The sequence below is a fragment of the Podarcis cretensis genome (genome assembly GCF_951804945.1).
Source record: "Podarcis cretensis genome assembly, chromosome: 4".
Classification (NCBI taxonomy): Eukaryota; Metazoa; Chordata; class Lepidosauria; order Squamata; family Lacertidae; genus Podarcis; species Podarcis cretensis.
Window position 1 is genome coordinate 23,715,846 of NC_137173.1, and position 23,349 is coordinate 23,739,194.

The 23,349-nt window shown below is 45.2% G+C and overlaps 1 protein-coding gene across 1 annotated transcript; it reads left to right on the top strand.

Moving 5' to 3' along the window:
- The first annotated feature begins 2,111 nt into the window (after positions 1-2,111).
- Positions 2,112-18,396, top strand: FDX1 (ferredoxin 1). Its single transcript, XM_079974229.1, has 4 exons — positions 2,112-2,394; positions 13,634-13,758; positions 15,636-15,765; positions 17,075-18,396. The coding sequence occupies exons 1-4, from the start codon at positions 2,246-2,248 to the stop codon at positions 17,193-17,195; spliced, it is 525 nt and encodes a 174-aa protein (XP_079830355.1). The 5' UTR covers positions 2,112-2,245; the 3' UTR covers positions 17,196-18,396.
- The last annotated feature ends 4,953 nt before the right edge of the window (positions 18,397-23,349 follow it).

The following is a 23,349-nucleotide window of genomic DNA, read 5'->3' on the forward strand; positions in this document are numbered from 1 at the left end:
TTAGAGGAAACCGCTTTGCAAAAATGTGTATGTTATGCAACATTGCATACAAACAAGGGTATGCTGGAAGAAATTAGTACTAAAAACAAGTTAAAGCAAAAGAATTTAAAATGTTCTCAGGAGGTTGACTGGAACTCTACAGAGGAGCACAGGCTATTCACCACACACCTGTTCCAGCAAAGAGAACGCCTGTTTGCAGGCAGGCTACCTTTTGGAGTCAGTGAATGTGTGTGTGTGTGTGTGTGTGTGTGTGTGTGTGTGTACCAGCTAAGAAGAGGCAGAAATAAGTTGCATAATGTTTTGCTTGGCTTTTCACCAAATCCTTGCCATAGGGCTTGACACCAGTTGATTCAGTTTATCACTTGGGAAGCAGTCCAGGTGGAAGAAGAGTGGCAAGGAGGTGTTTGTTCTCTTTCAATCACTTGGGGTAACTGGATCAAGAACTGTGAAGCTCAATGATGAAATTCAGGGTGTGCTCTGACAGGCCTGGACTATCCAGTTACTTTACCCAGGAATCATTGTCTTGTTGTTTCAGTATTTAACGGTTAAGTACTGGAAGCTCCAAGATAGCTAAATTCCAACCATTTGCTTTTAAGTTAGGTTACCTTTAGGTCAGGGACGTGGGTTAAACCACAGAGCCTAGGACTATCAGTAGGTTGGCAGTTCAAATTCCCGTGACGGGGTGAGCTCCCGTTGCTCGGTCCCTGCTCCTGTCAACCTAGCAGTTCGAAAGCACGTCAAAGTGCAAGTAGATAAATAGGTACCACTCCGGTGGGAAGGTAAACGGCGTTTCCATGCGTTGCTCTGGTTCGCCAGAAGTGGCTTAGTCATGCAGGCCACGTGACCCGGAAGCTGTATGCCGGCTCCCTTGGCCAGTAAAGCGAGATGAGCGCTGCAACCCCAGAGTTGTCCGCGACTGGACCTAATGGTCAGGGGTCCCTTTACCTTTACCTTTAGGTCAACAGAAACAGGAGGAACATTCAGAAAATAAACTTATTGCGTATTTCACTGTAATGAACGCAATATACACAACACAATTAAATAAATTACAGCAGGCTCTAGAACATAGGCCTACCTCTGACTTCAGCTTTTTGGCACTGAATTTGCCATGCCACCGCAATGAGCACTTCTCATAATGCAACAAAAACTTCTGAATAACGTGCCTGGTGTTTCTGTTGCTCCAAGGATTCTTCTCACACTTCCACTCGCAGTGGCCAGCAGTGAAAAGAGATTCTCAAAGCTCAAACTTATACAGTGGTACCTCGGGTTACATACACTTCAGGTTACATACACTTCAGGTTACACACTCTGCTAACCCAGAAATAGTGCTTCAGGTTAAGAACTTTGCTTCAGGATAAGAACAGAAATCGGGCTCTGGCAGCACGGTGGCAGCAGGAGGCCCCATTAGCTAAAGTGGTGCTTCAGGTTAAGAACAGTTTCAGGTTAAGAACAGACCTCCGGAACGAATTAAGTACTTAACCCGAGGTACCACTGTACAGTATTAAAAAAAACTCTCTTGCAATAATGTTGCTGCAAAATGAGACTAGTTGGCCTGGCAACTATATCATTTGAACAGCACTTGACCTGAAAGAATGGGTGACAAAATTTGCAAAAGGAAAAGGCAGGCAGAGTGAGATTTTGGTGTGCCCGAAATTGAGACTTAACATTTACACCCAATTTCTTATTGATAAGATATACATTGCGAAACAAACAAAAAACAAAAAAAAACCCATATAGCGGTGCTTGAGTTATAACACAGAACACAACTTTATAATATGGTGATGGGGGCAGCCAGAAGGCATAAAACAATGCAGAACGGCCTTCAAGTGTCAGGTTTCAACCTTGCAAGCAAACTTGCAAGGCTTAATCAGTATTTTTTTCGCGCTCCCCTGACACAAGCAGCACGACGGCCTCGGTGGAGGCGGAGAATTGGGAAAGAAAGAGCCGCCCTTCAAAACCAAACTCTGTGAAGCCGAAGGCGCCTTTTGCGCAACTTGGGAGCGCTCCGCCTACGCTAAGGAAAGCGCCCGCCTTGCGGGGCGTCGTTCTAAGCCAGTCGCCGGGCGGCGCATACTTAAACACTTACGAGAATAGCCGCAGCTGGTGCCGGTTGCGTAAGGGGGAGGGCCCGGCCTTCGGACTTTAGTCGTCCTGAGGGGAAAGTGAAAGGAAGCCGCAGCTCCAGCCTCTTCCGCTGCTGCCGAGACTGACGGAGAGTCCCTTCCTCGATTACCGCCGCTGCGTGATGGCTGCTACCAGGACCACCGCTCTCCTCCGGGCTGCGGCCTCCTGCCGGCTTCTCTCGGCCTCCCGCGGGGTGAGAGGCGGCTGGGCTGCCGCTGCCAGCCTGGGCCCGTCGCGGCTGTTCCACGCCTCGGCCCGGGCGCCGCTCAGGTAAGCGGGAAGCCTGTGCTTGGCCGCCTTTCGCGGCGCGTTTCCTCGCGGCCTCTCTTCTGCTGCTGCTGCCTCTCCCGCTCTTTCCCCCCTCACGGAGTTTCTGAGAGGGTCGCTCGGCTTCAGCCTCTCCGTTCAAGAACAGAGGGGAGGCTGCCTCTCGTGAGGGGGGCCTGGGAGTGGGGACTCTCTCTCTCTCTCTCTCTCTCTCTCTCTCTCTCTCACACACACACACACACACACACAGCCCCCTCTCTCTGGCTCTATCTATAGAACAGCCTTTCTGAACCTGTGGGTCTCCAGATGTTGTTGGACTACAACTCCCATCACCCCTAGCTAGCAAGGCCAGAGCTCAGGGATGATGGGAGTATAGGTAAAGGGTAAAGGGACCCCTGACCATTAGGTCCAGTCGTGACCGACTCTGGGGTTGCGGCGCTCATCTCGCTTTATTGGCCGAGGGAGCTGGCGTACAGCTTCCGGGTCACGTGGCCTGCATGACTAAGCCACTTCTGGCGAACCAGAGCAGCGCATGGAAACGCCGTTTACCTTCCCGCCAGAGCGGTACCTATTTATCTACTTGCACTTTGAGGTGCTTTCAAACTGCTAGGTGGGCAGGAGCTGGGACTGAGCAACGGGAGCTCACCCCGTCGTGGGGATTTGAACCGCCGACCTTCTGATCGGCAAGTCCTAGGCTCTGTGGTTTAACCCACAGTGCCACCCGTGTCCTGATGGGAGTATAGGCCACCATAAAACACCCATATCCCATATAACTGTTGACTATAATATCACTATACAGTCATACCTCATGTTATGTTTGCTTCAGGTTGCATCCTGCGGCGACCCGAAAATAATGGAACGGGTTACTTCAGGGTTTTGCAGCATGCGCAGACGCGCAAAATGACGTCACATGCATGCACAGCAGTGGCGAATTGCGACCCACGCACACGCAGATGCTGGTTGCGTTCTGTTCAGGTTGCAAACGGGCCTCCGGAACGGATCCCGTTTGCAACCAGAGGTACTACTGTATAAAGTTGGAAGGAACCCTGAGGATCATTTATTCTAGGCCAACACCCCGCAATGCAGAAATAGGCAGCTGTCGCCATTGAACCTGAAACCTTGGCATTATCAACTGAGCTTTTCCAAGCACAAAGTCTTGCACACTATCTGTCTCTCATGCTCTCTCGCCCCCCCCCCCCCCATTCTTAACACACACTCTGTTTCTCTCACACACTGTCAATTTAATAATAATAATTTTATTATTTGTACTCTGACTATTTGGCTGGGTTGCCCCAGCCACTCTTTAAAGGTAAAGGTAAAGGGACCCCTGACCATTAGGTCCAGTCATGACCAACTCTGGGGTTGCGGCCCTCATCTCGCTTTATTGGCCGAGGGAGCCGGCGTAAAGCTTCCAGGTCATGTGGCCAGCATGACTAAGCCGCTTCTCGCGAGCCAGAGTAGTGCACAGAAACGCCGTTTACCTTCCCACCGGAGCGGTACCATTCTACTTGCACTTTGAGGTGCTTTCGAACTGCTAGGTTGGCATGAGCTGGGACCGAGCTCACCCCGTCGCGGGGATTCAAACCACCAACCTTCTGATTAGCAAGTCCTAGGCTCTGTGGTTTAACCCACAGCACCACCCACGTCCTTTCTATCACAGGTACAAACACTCAAATCTGGATGACTGTTTGGACAGGGTACATAGTCAGTGAGATCAAATTACTGTGTATGGGATTTCTTCAATAAGCACACAGTTGTGATGTTTAAGGCAACTTTAGCAAATTATACAGTCTTATATAGAGTCGATCCCTTGCCTTAGCTTTACACAAGCATAGAAATGCTTGCATTGTGAACTGGATGCCTGATTCAGCAAGAAGTTCAGGGTCCCTACTTCCTATCAAACCAGCTCAAGGCTGAACTTTTACTGCACAAAGATCCTTGACACATTCTTGATATACGTAAGCAATTATCCTACTTTCATGCACTCTCTTACAGTTTTTACATCTCTTCACATGTAGGCTATCTCTCAAAGATTGCCACACTCTGCCCCTCAAGCCTAGGCTGGTACATACAGTGCTATCTAGAGGACACATTTGGGAGAGGTAAATCCCTTCTTTAAACACCATTTGGTGATGCAAGATAGGCTGGCATAATCTTCTACAAGAAAGCTGACTATAATCAACCCCTTGTGTATTATATTTACAGTTGACTGAGACGCTTGTCTGAACTTAACATTCTATGCAGGACAAGGAAAGTTGCACATTGTATCTGGGATGGTGTGGGCTTAAGGTAAATAGTATGTCATAGTTGCTGCTTCTCCAGGCATGTTAAAATTGTTGCATGTCCTTGTGAAGGGTGGTCTTCACTCCCGCTTCGCTGCCTGCTTCCTTTCCAAACCATATTACAATTTTGCAACAGTGAGCAGGGTTACAGAAGAAGATGCTTTTGAATGAGAGAATCCAGAGATGGTGAAAAGTGAGGCTAGAAAGAGATTCTCCAACATGATAGGCTTGTGAGCTATTACAGTGCCCCATCACATGTCCCTTGTCATGTTATGCTACTGCTTGCTGCTCAGGTCTTGTAGGTTAGAGACAAAAGTGCAAGAGATGCTGTTGTGTATGTACAGTACAATATGTGCTGTAGTGTGTACTAGAGTGGTATTTCCCCATAACATGGATTTGACTTGTGGCACCACAGTTTTGCTTTTATACATCTTTGAATTGCAGAAGCGGCTTAGTCATGCTGGCCACATGACTCAGAAGCTGTACACCGGCTCCCTCGGCCAATAAAGTGAGTTGAGCGCCGCAACCCCAGAGTCATCCATGACTGGACCTAATGGTCAGGGGTCCCTTTACCTTTACAATCACATATTATGTGGGGGGTGGGGGGTTGATTCCAAAGGTTCTGTGTATACGCAAAAAAATATATACTCAGACCCTTGAAACCACCCCCGTTTGAGCATCTCTGGGCTTCCAGAGCCAAATGCTGTCACTGTATCTCATGGAGCTGTCCAAGTTCCTGCTTGATCTCATGGAAGCATCCCATGGAACCATATTTGTTACCTGAGGCACAAGTAGCCTCAGTGGCTAGGAGTTCTTTTTGTCAGTTTTGACTGGTATGCTAGCTGTTGCAAAACAGAGACAGTCACCACTATGGTCCATGCATTGGTAACTGCAAGACTGGATTACTGCAATGCATTCTATGTGAGGCTGCCCCTGGATTTGATCCAGTAGCTTTAGCTAGTGCAAAATGTTGCAACTAGACTGGCGGTGGGAACAAACTACAGTATCCTCAGCACATGACACTAGTGTTAAAAGACCTGCACTGGCTTCCCATCTGCTACTGGGCCAGGTTCAAATTTCTTGTGCTAATGTATAAAGCCCTGAGCAACATAGACCCAGGATACCTTAAGGACTACCTAATCCTATGTGTCCCAGGTGATTACTGAGATCATATATGGGAGCACAAAAGCACAACTCAGGTCAATGAGGACTCGTGCCTTCAGTGTAGTGGACTTAACACTATGGACTCACTCCCATTAGAAGTCAGGCAGGCACTGTCCCTGCCAAGTATAGACATCAGGAGAAAATGATTTTATTTTGGGGGGCCTTTGTACTTTGATTTATGTGCTGATGTTTTATTCTTCAGTGTTTTCATTTATGTTTTAAATTTTGCAAATTTTTTATTTTTGATAAGCTACTTTGAGACCCAGATGAGGTGAAAAGCAGGGTATACTTTTTAAAAATGAATAAATGTTCAGATAAACATAGGATATTCCTATAACAGTTGTCTTCTTCTTTTAGGGGGTACAGAGGGGGGAAATGCATGAATTTCAAGTCTGCTCTGATCTTGCTGTAGATAGAATTCCACATACGAAGCAAAAAGACCTTGGAGTGTTTGTGTGTAGAAATTCATCATCTTTAAACACTGTTGTTTTAAGCTTTGTAAAAATTGTGACGTTAACTAACCATAAAATTAGCACATACTTGACTGAATTTTGCAGATAAACAAGGTCACTCTTTCATTCTTGATTATGTCTCATGGCATGCATCCTTGTTCCTGAAAACAGCGTGTGAACTGTCTTCTGGAGTGGGGAGAGGGAATGGGGATATTTGACAAGAATTGAAAATGGCATCATAATATTGAATGTGGCATCATAATAAATCATGTCACACAATGCTGAATAATTTTATAGGGGATACCACCATGCTTAATTTAAAATAACATTTGTCCTTTTAGTACAAAATAGAATTTTGTACCTGACCTATTTGGTGATAATAGGTCAGGTCAGAAATCTTAGGTAAAATTAAGAGGCCAGTCACTTGAACTCTAAAAGCAAAATTATCTTTATAATTTTACTGAGCTTACACCATCCTTGTTAGGATGTTTGGAGGAGTTCATTTCCTTATGTTTTTCTTTTGTCTTGTTTTACTAAAGTGTTTTTGTGCTAATGCAAACTTTGAGGTTCCCCCAAGGTTCTGGATGGTGCTCTTTCATCAATAGAAGGATCAGCATTCCAAGAAAGGGTTTACTGCTTTATGGGATCAGTCCTTGAATTTGCTTGCCTTAGTCATCCCTCCCCATTCCTTTTCTCTCTCATATTGTGTCTTAGATATTATTTCCTTGCACACAGGTGCTTTGATTCTTCCTCTATGTGAGACAGCAAACAAGCATACAAACATTTAAATCTTTGGAGTGTGGAAAGATGTTCACTTTGATGCACAACCTTATATCACTTCTAAGAATTCACATGAGGGGAAACTACAGTATATACATTTTTGGAGTGAGGAAAAAGCATTAGTCTAGGGATAAACAATATTAAAGACCATACAGGAGAGAAACCATATGCATGCTTGGATTGTGGCAATGAGCTACTATGATAAATCAGTCCTTAAAGAAATCGGAGAACTCTCTCAACAGGTTAACCCTAAATGATTGGAACATGGAAAGCTCAATTTCCCCCAAAGGAAGAAAGCTCTATACCTACTGAAAAACGCAAGCTTTTCTGTGAAATCCTGATCCACATTGAATAATCCATAGAGAAAAGAATCCTGTGAATTACAGAAATACCGGTACTTGAACTGTGAAGGAAAGCTTCAGGCAATGCACAAAACTAAATCTCCCTGTTAAGCAACTCACAATGATCAGAGCTGAGCTCTTTCTGACCTATCACCTATTCCTAGCCAACAGAAAACATACACATAGCAAAAACTGCGAATTTTCAGACTGTGACAAAAGAAAAGTGGTTGCTTGTGATAAATAAGACTCCTTCCAGCAGCCAAACAAGTCCTCATAACAAAGGAGTAGATCTCATGCTTACAGCTACTCCTACAGAGGCTGAAAGCATTGCAAGCAAGTGATCTGATAGAAACTGTTTCTTATAAGTGTTTGAACTAGTTCTGAAGACCTTTTCTGCATGCCAGCTGGGAAGGAGGTCTGGAGGGTGGTGACAAGAGAGCAGACCTTTTATGTAATAGCTCACCATCCATCAAATGCTCTCCTTAGGGAGGGCTACATGGCACCAACATCATCTCAACCTATTTTTTATTAATATTTTCCTGTGGTATCTTTATTCTGTTATATTGCTAGGCATTCTTCTCACTTTTCTAACTGGGAAGAAGCTCTAGGTCAATGTTAGAAACCGAGATATGAAAGCTAGTAGCTAAATGGCAGATTAAACCTAGGTTATGAGCGCTGCAACAGAATGTCTAGGTGCGCTTTTTAATAACAATACAAAGCTGAAAATGAATTAACTGCAGCTAAAATCTTATATAAGGGACACGGGTGACAAACCTAGCACTTGCCGATCAGAAGGTCGGCGGTTCGAATCCCCGTGATGGGGTGAGCTCCTGTTGCTCTGTCCCTGCTCCTGCCAACCTAGCAGTTCAAAAGCATGTCAAAGTGCAAGTAGATAAATAGGTACTGCTCTGGCAGGAAGGTAAACAGCATTTCCGTGTGCTGCTCTGGTTTGCCAGAAGCAGCTTAGTCATGCTGGCCACATGACCTGGAAGCTGTATGCCGGCTCCCTCGGTCAATAAAGCAAGATGAGCGCTGCAACCCCAGTGGGCCACGACTGGACCTAATGGTCAGGGGTCCCTTTACCTTTAATATAGTAACAGTGCACATACTATTTTAAAGGTAAAGGTAAAGGTACCCCTGCCCGTACGGGCCAGTCTTGACAGACTCTGGGGTTGTGCGCCCATCTCACTCAAGAGGCCAGGGGCCAGCGCTGTCCGGAGACACTTCCGGGTCACGTGGCCAGCGTGACAAAGCTGCATCTGGCGAGCCAGAGCCGCACACGGAAACGCCGTTTACCTTCCCGCTGGTAAGCGGTCCCTATTTATCTATTTGCACCCGGAGGTGCTTTCGAACTGCTAGGTTGGCAGGCGCTGGGACCGAGCAGCGGGAGCGCATCTCTAAAACCAGCTAGAGAACTTTGGTTATAATGCAGTTTATCAACCATATACCAAAGATAAAAAGCTACAAAGCACAGTTTCAGTTACATCCATGGTTAACTACTGTTAATTTAATGACTTCCAATCAAACAAAAGTTCTGGAAAGCAACTTTTAAACCACTTTTATATTTATTTTTGTTTGGAAGCTCTTAACATAGCTTCTTTGTTTGGACATAACTAGGAAGCAGTGGGTATCTTTGAAGGTGACCCGGAAACTACAACTAATCCAGAATGCGGCAGCTAGACTGGTGACTGGGAGCGGCCACTGAGACCACATAACACTGGTCTTGAAAGACCTACATTGGCTCCCAGTACACTTCCAAGCACTGTTCAAAGTGTTGGTGCTGACCTTTAAAGCCCTAAACAACCTTGGTCCCGTATACGGTACCTGAAGGAGTGTCTCCACCCTTATTGTTCTGCCTGGACACTGAGGTCCAGTGCCGAGGGCCACCTGGTGGTTCCCTCCCTGCGAGAATCCAAGTTACAGGGAACCAGGCAGAGGGCCTTCTCAGTAGTGGCACCCGCCCTGTGGAACACCCTCCCACCAGATGTCAAAGAAAAAAACAACTACCAGACTTTTAGAAGACATCTGAAGGCAGCCCTGTTTAGGGAAGCTTTTAATGTTTAACAGACTATTGTATTTTAATATTTTGTTGGAAGCCGCCCAGAGTGGCTGGGGAAACCCAGCCAGTTGGGCGGGGTATGTGTGTGTGTGTATATATATTAATATAATATAATATAATATAATTATTATTATTTCTGCAGCTTCCTTGCTAATTTTGCTGCTCATGTACAGTGACAGTATGCAGGTAGCTGGAGCTCATTTATACCTTGGCTTTTTAAGCAGAGAACATTCTCCACTTTAAAGGGATCACAATAAGAGGTTGCATTCAGTAATTCTGATAGCAATGACTACTAAAGAAACTGAGCAATTACAATAAAAGTCTCAACTTGAGAGAACTAAAAATGTTTTTGGATATGTTTAAGTACACTAAATATATTTATAGCTACATTAAAGGATTGCAGTAAAAGATCCATATTTATCAAAAGTGTTCTAATCTTCAACCAATTTTCTCCTCAAAGTGGTCCACAAATATTCCCAGTTTGTTGTTGGGTTGCTTAACTAATATCCTTAGGCATCTGAGGAAACTGGTGTGGCTTCATTTACAGATAAGATGAGAGTTAAGAAGGGCATGTATAGAAGTGGAAGAAAGAGGAAAACACAAGGGAGGAGTATACATGAGTAGGCAACAGTTGCAAGGTGAGGGTCAGACTGGCTAAAGCTCAACATCAGCTCACGCTTGCAAGAGGGGTTAAAAATAATTTTAAAAGGTTTTTTTGGCTACGTCCGAAGTAAGAGGAAGAACAAGAAAGTGCTAGGTCCTCTGCATTGAAAAGACGTAGAAACGCTATTGGGTGACAGAGAGAAGGCAGAACTACTCAACACCTGCTTTGCCTCTGTCTTCACACAAAAGGAAAGTGATTCTCAGCCTGGTGATTAGAGAATAAATGATGTAAGGAGGGAGCTGCAGCCAATGGCTTCAGGTTACAAGAAAGGAGATTCCGACTCAACATCAGGAAAAACTTTCTGATATCAAGAGTTGTTTGGCAGAGGAACAATTTCCCTTGGGAGGTTGTGGACTCTTCTTCCTTGGAGGTTTTTAAGCAGAGGTTAGGTGGCCATCTGTCATGGACGCTTTAGCTGAGATTCCTGCCTTGCAGGGGGTTGGACTAGATAATAATAATAATAATAATAATAATAATAATAATAATTTATTATTTGTACCCCGCCCATCTGGCTGGGTTTCCCCAGCCACTCTGGGCGGCTTCCAACAGAGATGAAAAATACACTAAAATATCACATATTAAAAACTTCCCTGAACAGGGCTGCCTTCAGATGTTTTCTGAATGTCAGGTAGTTGTCCATCGCCTTGACATCCGATGGGAGGGCATTCCACAGGGCGGGCGCCACCACCGAGAAGGCCCTCTGCCTGGTTCCCTGCAACTTGGCCTCTCGCAGTGAGGGAACCGCCAGAAGGCCCTCGGAGCTGGACCTCAGTGTCCGGGCAGACCGATGGGGGAGGAGACGCTCCTTCAGATATACTGGACCGAGGCCATTTAGGGCTTTAAAGGTCAGCACCAACACTTTGAATTGTGCTCGGAAACGTACTGGGAGCCAATGTAGGTCTTTCAAGACCGGTGTTATATGGTCTCGGCGGCCGCTCCCAGTCACCAGTCTAGCTGCCGCATTCTGGATTAGTTGTAGTTTCCGGGTCACCTTCAAAGGTAGCCCCACGTAGAGCGCATTGCAGTAGTCCAAGCGGGAGATAACCAGAGCATGTACCACTCTGGCGAGACAGTCTGCAGGCAGATAGGGTCTCAGCCTACGTACCAGATGGAGCTGGTAAACAGCTGCCCTGGATACAGATTTGACCTGTGCCTCCATGGACAGCTGTGAGTCCAAAATGACTCCCAGGCTGCGCACCTGGTCCTTCAGGGGCACAGTTACCCCATTCAGGACCAGGGAATCCTCCACACCTGCCCGCCTCCTGTCCCCCAAAAACAGTACTTCTGTCTTGTCAGGATTCAACCTCAATCTGTTAGCCGCCATCCATCCTCCAACCGCCTCCAGGCACTCACACAGGACCTTCACCGCCTTCACTGGTTCTGATTTAAAAGAGAGGTAGAGCTGGGTATCATCTGCATACTGATGAACACCCAGCCCAAACCTCCTGATGATCCCTCCCAGCGGCTGCATGTAGATGTTGAAAAGCATGGGGGAGAGGACAGAACCCTGAGGCACCCCACAAGTGAGAGCCCAGGGGTCTGAACACTCATCCCCCACCACCACTTTCTGAACACGGCCCAGGAGGAAGGAGCGGAACCACTGTATGACAGTGCCCCCAGCTCCCAGCCCCTCAAGACGGTCCAGAAGGATGTCATGGTCGATGGTATCAAACGCCGCTGAGAGATCCAGCAGAACTAGGAAACAGCTCTCACCTTTGTCCCTAGCCCGCCGGAGATCATCAACCAGTGCGACCAAGGCAGTTTCAGTCCCATGATGAGGCCTGAATCCCGACTGGAAGGGATCCAAATGGTCCGCTTCTTCCAGGCGTGCCTGGAGTTGTTCAGCAACCACTCGCTCAATCACCTTGCCCAAGAATGGAAGGTTTGAGACTGGGCGATAATTGGCCATCGTGGCCGCATCTAGAGATGTTTTTTTACGAAGCGGTTTAATAACCGCCTCTTTCAGCGGGTCTGGGAAGGCTCCCTCACGGAGGGAAGCATTCACCACCCCACGAAGCCCATCGGCCAGTCCTTCCCGGCTAGCTTTTATAAGCCAGGATGGGCAAGGATCCAGGAGACAGGTGGTTGGCTTCACTCGTCCGAGCAGCCTGTCCACATCCTCGGAGGTAACAGATTGGAATTGATCCCACACAACTTGACCAGACAGGACTCTAGCACTCTCCCGCCCCGGCCCTGCTCCCACGGTGGAGTCTACTTCTTCCTGAATCTGAGCGATTTTATCTGCAAAAAAATTTGCAAAATCATTGCAGGAGAACATGTGGCCCGTACTGGGCCCCGATGTTACAGGTGGTTCCGCTAAATTGTGAACCACCTGAAAGAGTCTCCTGCTGCTGTTTTCTGCAGATGCAATAGAGGCGGTGAAGAAAGTCTTCTTCGCCGTCGCTATTGCCACTTGGTAGGCTCGACGTTGAGCTCTAACTTGTGTCCGGTCAGATTCATAATGGGTTATCCGCCACCGGCGCTCTAGCCGTCTCAACGATTGTTTCATTGCCCTCAGATCCATGGAAAACCACGGGGCTCTCCGGGCTCCATGCAATCGGAGAGGGCGCTTCGGAGCCAAACAGTCAATAGCCCTGGTTAACTCCGCATTCCAGCGGGCCACCAGGGAATCGGCTGAAAGGCCATCAACATGGGATAAAGCATCCCCTACCACTCTCTGGAAACCATTTGGATCCATTAAGTGGCGGGGGCGGACCATCCGAATCGGTCCCACCTCCCTGCAGAGGGGATGGGTCGCAGAGAAGTCCAGTTGCACCAGGAAGTGATCTGACCATGGCACTTCTTTCGTTTCACTTTTACTTAGTGTCAGATCACCAACATCCGTAGAGGTAAACACCAGGTCCAAGGCATGTCCGCGGCTATGGGTTGGGCCAGACTTATTCAGGGACAGCCCCATGGAGGCCATGCTTTCCACGAAGTCCCGAGCGGCCCCTTGTAAGGTCGTGTCGGCATGGATGTTAAAATTCCCTAGGACGACCAAGCTAGGTGTCTCCAGGAGAACATCCGCCACGACCTGAAGCAGCTCGGGCAGGGAATCCTTGGTGCAGCGGGGAGGTCGGTACACCAAAAGGAATCCTGTACTGCCCCTATTGCCCAACTTCCAGAACATGCACTCAGAAAACTGGGTCTTCCCAATAGGACGCCTGGTGCAAACTAATGACTTCCTAAAAATCACTGCAACCCCCCCTCCCCGCCCACATGACCTGGGTTGCTGTGCGTAAGAGAAACCTGGTGGACAAGCAGCGGCAAGGACAGGCCCATCTGCTTCATCCAACCAAGTCTCTGTTACACATGCCAGGTCAAGTCCTCCATCCATGATCAAGTCATGGATGGCAGTGGTCAAGTCATGGATGGCAGTGGTCCTTGGGGTCCCTTCCAACTCTACAATTCTATGATTCTGTGATCCTTTTGAATCCTTCACACTACTATAGGTAAAGGCTGCTAAAGATCATTGTTTCTTTATTATTATTATTTTTCAGCTCAGAAGATAAAGTTACTGTGCACTTTATAAATCGTGATGGTGACAAGCTAACAGCCCAAGGGAAGGTTGGAGACTCTCTTCTAGATGTTGTGATTGATAACAACCTAGATATAGATGGATTTGGTAAGTACTTCCCTGTAACTAGAGAATACGAGTTCATAGGGGAAGGAAATATTGTTTTGCTTTGTTTGACTAGTTGGATCTAGTCTTGCATGCTTTCCTCTAGGTCCTACTGATCTGAATGGGAGAGATGAGTTTTAACTTGAGAGCTCCAAAGCCAGTGAATTTTAACCAAAATAGGGCATTCTGAAACAGGCATGAGTTTCATTTGACACTGGTCTCTGAGTAAATGGTAGCTTTCCCTGAAGAAATTGTCTTTTCCCAAAAATTCAGTTGGTTTAATTTTATTCTGCAGTACAGTGCATTTTGCAGGACATTTCCAAATTTAATGGGTTGCCTCATGACTATAAGGTAACTGTATTTTATTATTCAGGATATGTTTCCAATTTCTCTGGTTGAAATCATGCAAGTTAAATGTGCGTAAGATGCGCCCATACTATACTGTTTGACATGCCAATATATGAAATTTTCAGTTATCTAACTAACAAGGGAAAACAAGCAAAACACCAGTACCTAGAAAGTTAGGAAAAAGTTAGTTTTCCTGTTGGAAATTCTCACTGACTATTTCAAATGGTTACCAGTTAGTGTTAAAAAGCCTACAAATGATTTTTCTGATTTTTTTTATATTTTTGAAAATTGTCTTTAATTTTGTCACTAGGGGGCATTGCAGATTTAGATTACTGCTAAAGCATATTTGCCTGCTTCATTTGACTAAAGCATATTTGCCTGCTTCGTGCAGATCTTCCCTCCCTTAGCATAATGCTCTGTTGCTCTTAAGATGGTGTTTACAACTACATTTTTATATTTAATTATTTTGGCTTTATTTCTGTTGCCGATTATTACCTGATGCATATTTCACAGAAACTATCCCAATATTTGGTTATTAATACTTGTTGCAGTTCATGTTTTCTAAAATATCTTTAACAAGGAGAAAGAAAGCTAGGATTCTGCAACCCCTCTGTGGTTGATGAATTATTTTTATGTTAGGAGTTTATGGAACACCTTACGTTCATTTTAAACAAAACCGTTCCTTCTAATTGCAAACTCAGCTGGTAATCTAATTGTAGCCAAAACAGGACCACTATGAAACACCCCACACAAACACCCACCCACAATGAGAACAGAGTGGTTAGTGGCTAACAGAATGCAAATTGTCTTGGGTGGGACAAGAGGGAGGGAGGCACTCCAAGCTGTAACATTTTGCATTCGGTCCCACTTGTCAAGTTTAAGATACATATTGCCCTCCACTTGAATTATAAATATATACCCAGTTTCTTTAAGTTATGATGATATGATACCAAAGGGCAAGGGGAAATACAGCAGCGAAGACTGCAAATGAAATAGGCCTGCTTTACATTCTGTCTTTGCTTCTGAAAGATTTGCAAAGTTGGCCAAAGGTTCTCCAGTTCCTTTCATCTTAGCTTCAGTATTATCTTATGCACAGTTTGTTAAGTCTGCTGAAACTAGTATAAGAACTAGTTTTCAGTGTTTTCATATTTTCCTAAAATTTTAAATGTAACGAATGCTGTTTAACTGTCCAGCCTTAATTTTTTTTTTACAAACATTCCTATAAAAATAAATTTAAGCTTAGGATTTGTTTTAATTCAACATTTAAACCACACCTGGCATGATAAAATATTGCTACTCAGATACTTTTAGATAATGGGGAAAGTTTTGAGATAATTTAACATGGCATACGTGTTTAGTGTTTGTTAAATATTAGTAAAATTGGCTAAACCAATTTAAATCATTTTTTAAAACTTCCAGAACATTTTCCAGTTTAAGTGTTCTGGGAGAGTCATCTTACCGACAGTAGAATTTAATGCAGAAGTCTTAAATGTCTGCCTATTAGTCTCCCTAATTGTTACGTTTGTCTTTAGGTGCATGTGAAGGAACACTTGCCTGCTCCACTTGCCACTTAATCTTTGAAGACAATATATTTAAAAACCTAGATGCAATCACTGATGAGGAAATGGATATGCTGGACCTTGCCTATGGACTGACAGACAGGTAACATGAAACCAGCTTAAAATCTACCAAATGATCTTATAGTATCACTCCAGAACTGACATACCTAGTAGGTCATACTAAGTATATGAACCCTGCAAACAGTGGCTTATCATAACTTCGATTTATTGGAAACAAGACAATTTCAAACTATGGATTATGAAGCTGACTTGTTTCAACAAACCTTAGTTGATACTAACCACATTTTAGGACTAAACAGTAGTTAATAAAAAATGGAAGCAAAAGTTTCTGATGTACTCACTGCCTTGCCAGGGAAGGAAAGAAATGCATGGCTAGAAAGCTTCCTATGACACATTCCCTTTGTGATGGTTAATCATGATACCCCAAAGTAAAAGCAGCCATGCATCCTCTGGGTTACTCTTTACTTTATCAATCTATGATGCAGGCTCCTACCTGTAAGATTGGCTCTGGCTCTAAAGCTTCTTTGACTTCTTTTAAAATTTGGAATCAACTATTCAAAACAACGAAAGAGCCAAAAGCAAATCCATACTCTTGAGTTTCTTTACATTTTTGAATGCAGGTTTTCACTATCAGCCAAAAACATTTCCCTTGTCAGTTTCTCTTAGTGTGACTTTACAAGCAGACATTTTTGGCAGATAGTCTTCTCCTGTGGTGTTCCATACCTATTAATTTGGTCAACCAACCAACCAACCAACCAACCAACCAACCAACCAGCCAGCCAGCCAAGAAGCTCAGTAATTGATGCAGTCTTAGACAAACAGTTTGGGAATGGAAATGTTCCTTCAGCCTTAGGTGTACAGTGGTACCTCAGGTTAAGTATTTAATTTGTTCCGGAAGTCCATACTTAACCTGAAACTGTTCTTAACCTGAAGCACCACTTTAGCTAATGGGGCCTCCTGCTGCTGCCGCACTGCTGGAGCACGATTTCTGTTCTCATCCTGAAGCAAAGTTAGTAACCTGAAGCGTATGTAACCTGAAGTGTATGTAACCCGAGGTACCACTGTAAAATGTTAGTAATGGTGGCCTACCGTACAGGGTTGTTAGAAGAATTACAACAAGCTAATGTATGTGAATTTAAGCCTTTTCTTCCTTGATTTCTGCCCTTGTACATATCATAACTAATGGGTTGTATCCAGTGCTAATCCTACTTGGAGGAGACCCATTGAAAACAATGGACATAACTAATTTGGGTCCATCAATTTCAACAGGAGTACTCAGAGTAAAACTTCGTTGGATACAACCCATTGAATTTACCTCCTCCCCTCCCCCAAATATTGCCGCATCCATGCATTTATACAAGTTTATGTAAATGCTCTTTTCTCCTCTGTAGATCTCGACTGGGTTGTCAGATCTGCCTGAAGAAGTCTATGAACAATATGACTGTTCGAGTGCCTGATGCTGTGGCTGATGCCCGCCAGTCCATGGATATGAGCAATAACTCTTTAAAATAAGGCCTTCAGGGTATTTTTTGGGACATAAAATATTTTTATAACTTATTTCTAAATGTTTTAATGGAATGAGAGAATACACACAAATATGCATTTTTTGATTATAAAGATTAGATTGTAAAGATTAACTTTATCTGTTAGCCTTAGAGTTTTTGAATCTAAAATTAGAGACCGCTTAGAAAGACTACGTTAGACACACAGGCTACAGTCCAATACTCACTAATCTAGGAGCAAGTTCCATTTAATTCAGTGTGACCTCTACACAGTGTAACTTCTACACAAAAATGCAGAGGATTTCACCAACTGTGCCGTTTTGTTCCTAGAGGAATGCTTCCTTTTTATTAGCATTTACTGCTAATAATTCTCCCCTCTTTGTGGGGGTGAATTCCATAAATGGGTGTTGCTAATGAGAAGTTCCTCATCCCCAGTTGTCTTCTGACTGCGGGATTACCCAAACGAGGGCTTTGGCATACGGGCCTTCCGGATTTCTGGCCCCGTAACCTGTTTATGATTTCTTCTAGAATAGCATATTACATGAAATAACACATCTTATGAGAACACATTTACCAAGGTAATTTCCAGTATGCACCAGGGCATAAAAGAACGAATCAAGAAATGAAATAAGCCAAGGGAGATGATAATAATTACTGTCTTTCTCCACTGGTCCATGAGGACTGTACAGTTGCATAATGAAAAAGAGCCACATTTATCCTGCTCTGCCTCTTTTGTCTCCTTTAAGGAATCTTGTACTCCAGTGGCACAGAATAAATGCATAAACAATACGACTTAAAATGCTCTAGAGTTGGTGTTTTTGTTGCAGAGAAGATTTTCATGCACACGTTGGTTTTTCCAACATGAGCCACAATGATTTACACAGAAACATTATACTCTGCATACTGTAGGATGAAATATTTTATCCTAAAGCAACTTGCCACAATATCAAATGAATGTGATTGTGAAGTGGCAAACACAGCAAGCTTTAGATTGGTAAAGAGCATTTCTGTGGTGGCATTTCAATGCAAAGTTTACCTGTGCTTCCTTTGAAAAGAAAATGTTTCTTGAATTAATCCTAGGTAGCTAGGCAGAAAGAGACCAATGTTTCTTTCCAGTCCTGTAATTATCCTGTAAATGTTGGTGATGGACTACTCGGAGATGTATGTATTTCTCAGTTTTAATAATCTGAAAATAAATTCTTTTTCTATTATTGCTTTTGTAATTAGGAAGTGTCTTTCATTTTTAGGTTTAATTAGCAAATGTGTTAAGCAGTGAAAGCGGAGCCAAATTTCTTGGAGAATAACAGTGCAGTCCTATACATCTCTACTGAGAAGTAAGTCCCATTGAAGTAAGTTCCAATTGGAAATTCACAGTTGCACATAATTTTGGCCTGAAATTCCAATTTCAAAATTCATTTGATCCTCAGAGCCTGAAGCATACAGTGGTGCCTCGCAAGACGAAAAGAATCCGTTCCGCGATTCTCTTCGTCTAGCGGTTTTTTCGTCTTGCGAAGCAAGCCCATTGACAGTTTAGCGGATTAGCGCTATTAGCGGTCTAGCGGCTTTTAGTGATCAGCTGTTAAGCGGCTTATCAGCGGAACAGCTGATAAGCGGCTTAGCGGCTTAGGAAAGGGGGGGGAAGCGAAAAAAAACCGCGGGAACTCGCAAGATTTTTTCATCTTGCGAAGCAACCCCATAGAGAAATTCGTTTAGCGAAGCGCCTCCAAAACGGAAAACCCTTTCCTCTAGCGGGTTTTCCGTCTTGCGAGGCATTCGTCTTGCGGGGCACCACTGTATTTATATACACTTGCATTATTTGTTACCTAAATCCTACACACTTCTGGTGTATTTTGCCTGTGATAACATAGTCTCGTTTAATGTTGTCTGAGCGTAGGAGTTGATTTGCCCACATCTAAAGCTATGTCAACCTAATGGAGGGACAACTCCATCCCTTACTTATGGCAAACTCTTGACCATAATAATAATAATAATAATAAATTTTATTTATATCCCGCCCTCCCCAGCCGAAGCCGGGCTCAGGGCGGCTAACAATAATCAAATAATCAAACAATCAAATAATCACACATTCAAAAATATTTCATTATAAAAATTAATTAAAATCAAATTAATGGCAACTGATTAAGCAAGATTCTGTGCAGGTTGCCAGAGGAGGGGGTCAGGCTGCGCACTGACCAAAGGCCTGGTGGAACAACTCTGTCTTGCAGGCCCTGCGGAAAGATGTCAGGTCCTGCAGGGCCCTAGTCTCTTGTGAGAGAGCGTTCCACCAGATTGGAGCCGCAGCCGAGAAGGCCCTGGCTCTAGTTGAGGCCAGCCTAACCTCTCTGAGGCCTGGGACCTTGAGGATGTTATTATTTGCAGACCGTAGGTTTCTCTGTGGGGCATACCAGGAGAGGCGGTCCCGTAGGTACGAGGGTCCTAGGCCGTATAGGGCTTTAAAGGTTAAAACCAGCACCTTAAACCTGATCCTGTACTCCACCGGGAGCCAGTGCAGCTGGTATAGTACTGGAGGAATGTGATCTCGCAGCGAAGACCCCATAAGAAGTCTCGCCGCGGCATTCTGCACCCGCTGGAGTTTCTGGGTCAGTCTCAAGGGCAGCCCCACGTAGAGCGAGTTACAATAATCCAGTCTGGAGGTGACAGTCGCATGGATCACAGTGGCTAGGTCAGGGCGAGAGAGATAAGGGGCCAACTGCTTAGCTTGGCGGAGATGAAAAAATGCCGCCTTTGTTATAGCTGTAATCTGCGCCTCCATAGAGAGGGAGGTATTGAAGATTACACCCAAACTCTTAACGGACGGTGCTGGCACTAATTGCACCCCCGCAAGAGATGGGAGTTGCCCCCTCAATCCCATATCGTCCCGCCCCAGCCAGAGGACCTCTGTCTTCGAAGGATTTAACTTCAACCGGCTCCCACGTAACCATCCAGCCACAGCTTCCAGACATCTTGCCAGTGTGTCTGGGGCCGAGTCAGGATGGCCATCCATCAACAAATAGAGTTGGGTGTCATCAGCATACTGATGGCAGCCCAGCCCAAAACTCCGGACAAGCTGGGCGAGGGGGTGCATAAAGATGTTAAAAAGCATCGGGGACAGAATCGCACCCTGAGGCACTCCACACACCAAGGAGTGATGCGATGACAATTCCCCCCCAAGCGCCACCCTCTGTCCCCGACCAGAGAGAAACGAGCGCAGCCATTGAAGGACTGTGCCCTGGATCCCCACGTCGGCAAGGCGGTGGTCCAGGAGTTCGTGATCGACTATGTCGAAAGCTGCTGACAGATCTAGAAGAATCAGCAGCCCCGACCCGCCTCGATCCAGCTGTCTACGAAGATCATCTGTTAGGGCAACCAGAGCCGTCTCGGTCCCATGACCAGCGCAGAAGCCGGACTGGAATGGATCCAGAGCCGATGTTTCATCCAGAAACCTACCAAGCTGTTCAGCAACTGCTCTCTCAATCACCTTACCCAGGAATGGAAGATTCGAGACCGGGCGGTAATTGGATAGATCTAAGGGATCTAATGATGTTTTCTTTAAGAGCGGACGCACCACTGCCTCCTTCAGTTCCCCTGGGAATATCCCGGTGCCAAGGGACAAATTGATGATATCCCCCAGGGGGGCCCGCACCTCGTCTGGACACGCTCTAATCAGCCATGACGGGCACGGGTCAAGAGGACAGGTGGTGGGCTTTCCAGCTCGGAGGAGTCTGTCCACATCGGCTGGAGATATCCGGTCAAAGTGGTCCAATATTGGACCCGAGGACAGTCGAGGGGCCTCCAGTTCCTTTATTGTATCCAAATTGGCAGGGAGGTCATGGCGGAGCAACAGGACCTCCGCAAAAAAGCTCGCAAATGCCTCACAGCTGTGTGTCAGATTGTTATTTAAATTTGGCTGTCCTTCAAGGGACGTTAAAGACCGAATTATACTAAATAATTGCGCCGGGCGAGAGCTAGCGGATGCAATGGAGGCTGAGAAGTAGGACTTCTTAGCAGCCTTCACTGCCATCTCATAGGTTTTCATAAAAGCCCTATAAGATGTTCTTGAGGCTCTGTCACGGGCACCCCGCCATACTCGCTCTAGCCGTCTGAGGTCCCGCTTCATTTTCCGAAGCTCCTCGGTAAACCAGGGAGCCCGGTTTCTGCGGGGTCGCAGAGGGCGCTTAGGTGCGATCTCATCGATGGCTGCCAGGAGCTGGGTATTCCAGCCCTCAACAAGCTTTAGCATTTGCTGCAGCAGCACCAGTGTCCTTAAAACTATCACGGAGATGAGCCTGGGCCCCGCCCCCTAGGCCAGATGGAGTTAGCCTGAGGAGGGAGAGGCCTTCTCCAACACTCACGATGCAGCAGCATGTGGGTTCTGTCCTAAGAGAAATTTAAGCATGTCTAAAATAGTATGTGCACTGTTACTATATTAAAGGTAAAGGGACCCCTGACCATTAGGTCCAGTCGTGGCCCACTGGGGTTGCAGCGCTCATCTTGCTTTATTGACCGAGGGAGCCGGCATACAGCTTCCAGGTCATGTGGCCAGCATGACTAAGCTGCTTCTGGCAAACCAGAGCAGCACACGGAAATGCTGTTTACCTTCCTGCCAGAGCAGTACCTATTTATCTACTTGCACTTTGACGTGTTTTCGAACTGCTAGGTTGGCAGGAGCAGGGACCGAGCAATGGGAGCTCACCCCGTCGCGGGGATTTGAACTGCCGACCTTCTGATCAGCAACTCCTAGGTTCTGTGGTTTAACCCGCAGCGCCACCCGCATCCCGTTACTATATTACAAGGCTGGAAAAGCATTTGATTTCCACAGTACCACTACATGCTTGAATATCTGTATTCTTCCCCATCCACTCCAAAACAGGTGATATTGTCTATTTGAAGTGGGATGTCTGCAGGCCTAAATGGGCAGGGAGCTGGTCTCTTCCTCTATTATTACAGGAACATAGTGGTGGGTTTGAATGCTACCCACCAACCTGTCTTGGGCAGGGTATTTACACATGCAACTCTTGTGCTGTTGGGGAGTTCGTTCTGAGTCCAAAAGGTTGCTTTGTTGGAATAGAATGAATGGTTTGCTAACATATGAAAGTCGGACTCCATTCAGCATTCAATAGCCTGATTCGCAGATAAACCATGGTTTATTGGATCGCCCAAACCTGACCTAGCAGCTTAACGACAAACAAACCATGCTCATAAGTTATACAGTCTCTGGCTAAATGTGGCTTGCATTTCTGTGTATCATATTTCTAAAATGATCACTAATGGACACAAAGTAGTCCCTTGAACTTGAAAATTGATTGATGGCACTAAGGTATTTCCAAAAATAGTGCTTTTATCTGTAATGTTTTGCTTGCTGCAGTTGCTGGGCTTAAATGTCAGCTTTGATGGAAAGGACAAGGAAACAAGAATTTCGCAGCGTTCTTCAAAGTTGCTTCACAAAATAGCCAGCTGTTCTTTCTATCAGGTCGGGGTAAAGGACAATTCTGGTAGCACTGTTCCTTCTGTGTTCTCATCTCGGTTACATTGTACAACTCCCTTTCCGACGAAAAAAGCCCATCTTTTTTGCTGTGTTTGAATGAATTGACTGAGAAACGCCATCACTAAGCGCTATTCACAGATCAGTTGAGTGTTCTGTTTGCCCTTTCTGCCTTTGCAAAAATAGTTGTGAAGCCTTTGCAAAAAGGATTTGAGAGTATCCTTGTGTGTAATGCATGGAAGCTCAATACATCTGGCTTTAATAGAGTAGTCAGAAATGCATTCCTGGACTCTTGGCTATGCTTTGTGTTTCTTTTATCAGCTATTGGTTTCAAGTGGAGGAAGAATTCGCTAATAGTTTCAAGAGTCCAGATTACAGTTTAGAAGATTTGCCATCATTGATATTTTTACAGTATAAGTTGGGAGGTCAGAAATGGGTTGGACAAGGGGGTACAACTAACTCCTGGTTGCTCCATATACTGTGGCTGTAGTACGGAACCTGAATAGCTACATCATCCATCAAATTTTCTACGCTTAAGCTGTTGCCAAAGACTGGACTGAGATTTGTTGGCCTTGGAAGCAAGACCAGTGGAAGAACTGTGTTTTTTTAAAAAAACAAAAAACAAAAAAACCTGGACTTTTAAGAATTAACAGCAAAGAGTATTTTAAGTTAAGGTACTATT

Coding starts and splice junctions, on each gene's coding strand:
- FDX1 (XM_079974229.1), top strand. CDS start 2,246: ATGGCTGCTACCAGGACCACCGCTCTCCTCCGGGCTGCGGCCTCCTGC. Junction 13,759..15,635: donor CCTAGATATAGATGGATTTG/GTAAGTACTTCC, acceptor GTTTGTCTTTAG/GTGCATGTGAAGGAACACTT. Junction 15,766..17,074: donor GCCTATGGACTGACAGACAG/GTAACATGAAAC, acceptor TCTCCTCTGTAG/ATCTCGACTGGGTTGTCAGA.